Source organism: Cnephaeus nilssonii (assembly GCF_951640355.1).
Source record: "Cnephaeus nilssonii genome assembly, chromosome: 2".
In the NCBI taxonomy this organism is placed as follows: Eukaryota; Metazoa; Chordata; class Mammalia; order Chiroptera; family Vespertilionidae; genus Cnephaeus; species Cnephaeus nilssonii.
The window spans coordinates 7,630,324-7,636,623 of NC_137073.1; the positions used below are offsets into that span (position 1 = coordinate 7,630,324).

General features: G+C 50.2%; 1 protein-coding gene and 1 pseudogene across 6 annotated transcripts in view; both read right to left on the minus strand.

Moving 5' to 3' along the window:
- Positions 1 to 2,481, minus strand: part of ARHGAP17 (Rho GTPase activating protein 17) — a 91,647-nt gene extending 89,166 nt beyond the window's left edge. For 3 of the 5 annotated variants that reach the window (XR_013814656.1, XR_013814657.1, XM_079792349.1), the window contains exon 1: positions 2,274 to 2,481. Coding sequence is in view for 3 of the 5 variants with exons in the window: in XM_079792349.1 (XP_079648475.1) it covers positions 2,274 to 2,326 (53 nt within the window). In the remaining 2 variants the exon portion in view is untranslated. The remainder of the gene's footprint in view (positions 1 to 2,273) is intronic. The other 2 variants (XM_079792347.1, XM_079792348.1) reach the window with 1 other exon arrangement.
- A 719-nt stretch (positions 2,482 to 3,200) lies between these two features.
- Positions 3,201 to 6,300, minus strand: LOC307110124 (F-actin-capping protein subunit beta-like; annotated as a pseudogene). The gene is made up of 3 exons: positions 6,245 to 6,300; positions 3,950 to 4,666; positions 3,201 to 3,242 (listed from the first exon to the last, which is right to left on the minus strand). The product of its transcript is annotated as an F-actin-capping protein subunit beta-like (transcript).

Sequence of the window (6,300 nt, forward strand, 5' to 3'; positions counted from 1 at the left end):
TTGGTAACCCACACAGTGGGCATGGCAGTCACACATGAACTTCATTCATGGGGGCAAAGGGATCCTCCTTTGCTGTCTAGACTTCATCTTTACCCAAATATACCCAGAATCCTGATTCTGATGGCCACCCACCATTTGCTTCCACAAAGTAACAATTCCAGGCTCTCTCCTGCCTTCATTTTTTCCTCCCTAGTCCTTTCTAATTAAATAAGTGGGGGGAAAAAATATATCCAGGAAATCAACAGCTGTAAAGCAACAGGTTTCCCCGTAAAAAGTTTTGACTTTGGGTGCATAACTGCCACACCCTTTAATTGCTCTGTAATAGCTGCAGCTTCCACTGGCATCTAGCAATTAAGATTTTCAAATAGTCAAAGGTCAGGGCCAGAATGGCAGTCCTAGTATGAATCACCATCGCCTCTATCCAGTTCTCATTTTCCCATACTTGGGCCCACACCACCAGAGCAATCTAGTAAGAACTAGATTGACAATAGATTAACTATTTGCTGAGTATCTACTATTGACAGGAAGCACAGCAAACCCTGGAATCAAAAGAGTAAGTCATACCAAGGCCTCTCAAGGCGTGCAGTCTAACGGAGAACGCGGACAAGTAAAGAGGCAATTACATTACAGAAAAACAGGTGCTACGTGGAGTTATTTATGAAAGCACCCAGGAGGGATAGCCAGTCTGTGCTGGAGCATCAGGGAAGGCCTGTTAGGGGCAGGGAGCTTTACCAGGAGACAAAGAACAAACAGGAGGCGGTGGCTGTAGGGCAGGTGTGTGCTGAAAAGGCTTCCACAGAGAGTTCCAGGCTAATTGGTGAGAAAGCATGGCCTCCTCTGGAAACTGAAAGTAGGCAAGTGTGGCTGGAACCTACAAGTGTAAAGAGAGAAGCTGCCCCAGAGGAAGCGGGGCCAGAGACCTTGAATGGCTCTGCAACTTTAAAAAGCCTCCCAACTTCATTGAAGAAGAGCAAACATCCTTTGCCTGATAGTGTACCAGCAGGTCAAGACGACAACCTGATAAATGTATCTTGACCCTCCCGAAGTATTGATTTTACAATTAGCCCTCACTACTCCTTTGTCTACCTCCCCCTCACGTCTATCATTTTCCTACAAACAACAGAAAAGCAGGCACATCGAGAGGACAGGGAGTCACTTTGGAAATAGGATAAATGCACACCACGGTAACAGGGTGGGGTACCAAAAAAATTGAGCAACGAACCTAAGCAAAAAGTTGGGGGAAATGAAACAGTGAAAAGCAAATTTGGAAAACTCAAGAGGAAGTAAAAGTATTTTCATACACACAAAAGAAAGAAGTGTCCTCACGTGCTTTGGCCAAACTGAATCCCCCACCCCCTTTCACTCAACTGCTGGGAGAAAAAAGCGAAAGCTGTGAAAAATTCACACTTTCATATCTCATCACAGAATGAACAGGAAATCGGGACAGTGCAGCAACCGCCCTGGAAGACCTTGAAATAGCTGCCCCAGAAAAGGCCACGCACGTCAATCACCTGGAGAAGCTCCACAAACCACAAACCATTCCTGTCCCAACACCTGATCACCTGCAAAGGCTGGTGTATTCGGTCACTTCAGAGTAACTGTGATCACTATGGATGGTGTCGGGAGGGGTATCACCTCGTTAGGTTTATAGATGTCTAATCACCGTGCTTTATAACTGGAACTAATAACACTGGATGTCAACTGTAATTGTAAAAGGAAATATAAATGCTTAAGTGTCAGTAACACTGCTTTTACGCCAGAAGTTTAGAGTTTTAAAGGGTCAATGCTTGTCTGGTATTAAAGCAGAACCAAAGACACATTGGTAAGTATCTGCTTCCAAACCCAAAGTGGGAAAGAGGTTTTATAAAAGGTGTTTTGTGTGTTGTTTTTTTTCATTGAGCCACGGAGTTTCCCCCCAGTTCCCAACGTGTGAAAGTCAAGACGGTGGTGCCAGCCTCTGGTGCCCGTTCGCCCGGGTTGAGAGACACAGCACCCTGAGTCCCCGAAGGGCGGGTGAAGCTGGCTCAGCGAGGGGGCGGGCGGCAGTGACCCTGTCCCCGCGGAGTGCCATCGCGCACTGGCAGTGATGGGCTGTCCCGGCGGACCCCCGGAAGGCTGGGAACGCGTCCCAGGCAGGGCGCCCCCTGGCCAGGCCTCCGGGCAGACCCCGGGGCTGGGAGCCCGTAGCGCCCGAGGGGAGGCGCGGCCCTCCACCGGCAGCCGCCCCTCGCCCCGCGCGCTCGCCCCGCCGCCCCGCCCCGCCGCGCACTCGCCTGCCCACGGTCTGGTTGGCCAGCTGCTTCATGCGGTTGAACTGCTTCTTCATGGCGGCGGTGGGGCCCGGGCTCAGCCGGCGGGACGCGGGGCAGACGGGCTGCGGCTCCTACATCGCTTCCCGGCCGGCGGCGGCGACTCCCCAGCCTGGGCCCGCCCCCGCGCGTCACTTCCAGCGGCGCCGCCCGCCGGCCCCGGACTGCGCGGGGAGGCCCGGCAGCCAGGCCTGCGCACGAGCTGCTTCCGCCCGCCCCGCCGGAAGCCCGCCCGCCGGAAGTCCAACCTGCCGGAAGTCCGCCGCGTGCGGGCGCTCCAAGTGTCCCTCACGCCGCCTTCTGTCGCTCGTGCAGCCTCCACTGATGGTTTTTTCCCCCCCAGTTTTTCTTCTATCATTCACACCACAATTATAAGAACTTTTTGGCCCTAACCGGTTTGGCTCAGTGGATAGGGCGTCGGCCTGCGGACTCAAGGGTCCCAGGTTCGATTCCGGTCAAGGGCACATCCCCAGTAGGGGGTGTGCAGGAGGCAGCTGATTGATGTTTCCCTTTCCCTTCCTCTCTGTAAAAAAATTAATAAAACATATTTTTAAAAACTTTTTTTGTTTTACATTTTTATACCAATGTAACAAAAAGGTGGAAGGAAAGGGGAGGCAGTGTATTTTATGCCTATCAGTGAGGTGGGGATAGAGGCTGAGGCAAATAAAACAACTCGCTCTTTAAGGAAAGAGTTTTGATACCAAAACGTGGTGGGAAGTAGGCCTTGGAGTCTAGAAGGTCGTTAGGTTGTTTAGCGGCTTTATTCTCAGGAGGCACGGTGCTGTGCAGACCAGTGATGCAAGTTGTGTAACCTTTCCCAGAAGGAAGAGAGCAGAAAACAGGTTTTCTAAGAAAGTGTATGACATTTCTGGTTTAGCATGAAGCAGACATTTAACATTGCTTCTTTCTCTTCAAAGCCTCCAGGGGGTCATTCTGTGGTAGGCAGACAGACATGAGCAGAGCAAGGACCATGGGCCAGGTACAGAAGGCCACCAGGGTGGAAAGCCCCAGTGCCTAGCAAAGGACAATTGTAGGGTGGGACCTCGCCCCCAAGGTCCTGTGGTTTGGACCCCTTGACCTTTTGATAACATCTAGGCCTCAGTTGTATTTCAGCTCCAGGCCCAGAAAAGCTGCAAAACCAGACAAGTGACCCCACAGCTGACCTCAGGACCAGCTGAATTGGACAATGACCCCCTGCTCTGGCACCAACCAATCAGTGGAGACATAGACCTGAAAGGACACACCTGGAAAGGGCTGAATATTCTATTAATATCTTCCCCTGGAAACTTCCCTAAAATCTCCACCTTTAAAACCCTGAGAATGGAAGTGCTCTCCCTCCCAAGAACAAGCCTGTGCCTTTCCCTTCCTTTCCCCTCCCCCCGCCCCACACATCAGCTTTATCTCCCTCACTTCCAGCTCCAAGGTCCCTTCCTTTGCCTCTATAACGTGTTTCCTAAGCCCATTGCTTCTACAAATTACTTCTACCTCTGTGATTTCCCAAATAACTGTGCTCTTATAATTTGAGTCTCGGCTCTGAATTCTTTCCTAGCTAGAGCTCAAGTACAGAGGTTGCTGAACCCAAGTCTAGTTTGACCCCACGGGGCTAACACCTGGTACCATTCCCGCTGCCTACAACAGTTCTTAAGAGCTTCTTGTTTTGATTTGTCTGCAAAACTGCACATACCTCAGCCCGTTTATGATGTCCTTTGTTTTTCCAAAGTAGATCTCATTCATACTTGTGATTTTGTTTTTCACGTCCTCTATGAGGCACCCAATATTGGCCATGTATGGGGAGCATTCGCTCGCAGTTCTATCTTTTTCCCTCTGTCTGGTGAGGCTGCCTCAGAGGTTCCGGCTCCAGAGCCTGATTTGTTGGTAATGGGCAGTTTCTCCTTTACTTTCACCACGTGGATGGAATCCCAGAAGCCTTTGATCTTTGATCCCACCCCAGCCTTCTTTATGAGGATCAGTCCAGCAAAACCACGATCCAGATCCCAGAGGTAGACAGATGAGATACCGCCTTCAAAATACAGGTCACCATAGTAGTCAAAGGGCTTGTTCGTTTCCACCTCCAGCTTTCTCGGTGGAGATAAAACATGGCCTTGTCCTCCAAAGGAAGGCCATGCTCGTTGCTCCTTGGTAACTTACAAAACTCCCCATCTCTGTTGTAGTCACACAAAAGGTAATTCTTTCCCACCACCTTGTCTCTGGTGATTTTCAGTGGCTGGTCAACAGAAGACAGGAGGACCAGGTACATCAGGTTGCTGAGGTTTTTCTGGATTTGCTGTGGAAGCAAGCACCTCATTAAGCCCAAGGCACAGTCCAGTGCTGATGACTCATAGTGGCAGTGCCAGCGTCTATGGCTTTCTCCCCAACAGCAGGGCCCAGCACATCCACTTCTCCCAGTGCCCAGGAGTGAACATCCCGGTCAGGGCTCACCTTCTTCCTAGCTGTGGCCCATTGGTGGTTTTCATTAAATGTACTGCCAGCGACACTAGTTAATGTCATATAGGTTTCAGGTGGACAGTGTAACTTGGCATCTATGTCACCACCTAAATCCACTTTCCTTCTGTCACCTTACATTGGACGCTCTCGCCCACTTCTGCCCTGCGTGGATACGAAACACATGCTGGCCAAAGGCAACACCAGGGCTGCCGTGGCTCCCCACCCCTTCTCTAAAACTTGGGTGATTCTTGACTGGCTGACCCCCTCCAGGCAGGACTGTGGGTGAGGAGCTGTTGCCCATCCTCCCAGGTTACTGCTGGGCAGGCAGACACTTGTCCAAAGGCACTCACTGTTGCTCTTAAGATGACTGTGTGTAACTCAGGGAATTTTACCGCAAATTTTTGTTGAAAAAATATGGTGACATGGGTATCAAGCTGTGTGACAAAGTCAAAGGCAATGTGTGTTTTGTGAGCCCAGGAACAGTGTTGGAGGTGGTGCCTCCTGGGCAGCTGTCACTGTGGTGGTGTGGAGGTGGCAGGGGCAGGGCAGCATGAGAACAGTCATAGAGGCAGAGGGGCCAGCAGAGGCTCTTGGGCTGCACCACCGGACAAGGGCCCTATGTCAGGCCCAGGCTAGGCCTCAGGGTTCCCAGGCCCCCCCCCCACCTCCCTGCACCCCTGGGCCATTGCCTAGCAAAACATCATTGTGATTTACTTCACTGTGATTTAGTCCCTGGGGCAGAAGTTCCATGGGAGGGGGTGTTGTTCCATGAATGGGCTGGACGCTTTTGGCAAGAGGACCAGGTCAGTCCTATGCCCCACAGTGAAGACCTCCTGGTATGGTGGCTTTGGCTGTGGCTTAGGCCACTGCTCAGGATTGGGTGGCAGTGTGGCTTACTTCCCTGGCCACATCTCTAACTTCACAAATGAGGTCCTAATGAAGGAAAGTGAAAAAGAGGAAGAGTCACCTGACTCTAAGAGAAAGGATGCTGACGCCATAAAAGCAACCTTAAGATCAGAGAATCAGAGACTTGAAATTCTTGTAGTAATTTAGATCAGAAGTATAAAACATCAGAGCTTCAACTAAAGCAACAAATTGCTGCTTACTGACATCAACTATGACAGAAAGACATAGAAACCAAATTCTGAAAGGAAGAGACATCATGCTAAAAGGATTGGTTGCTGAAGCTGCAGTCAGCCACTCAGTAAATGTGGAGCTGGTCTTGTATCACCTTCATTGGCTTATGATATCAACCATCTTCTTCAGCTTGCAGGGGAGATGACATGGCCTTGCTGACCTGATTCATCACCACAAGGGAAAAACAGGTTGTTCAATGAAATTCTAAGACTTGAGGCTGAAATGAGCCGTTGGAGGCATTTTATTCAGAGCATGAGGCACAAACAGCTTTGATCACAATGAAACCTGCAAACTGCAAAATAGCATCAAGGAACTTCAACAGAATCAAAATAAGGAAATTGATGACCACCAACTTGAAATGGTCATACTGCAGAATGTTGATCCACAGAAACTGGCAGAAATAACTCAT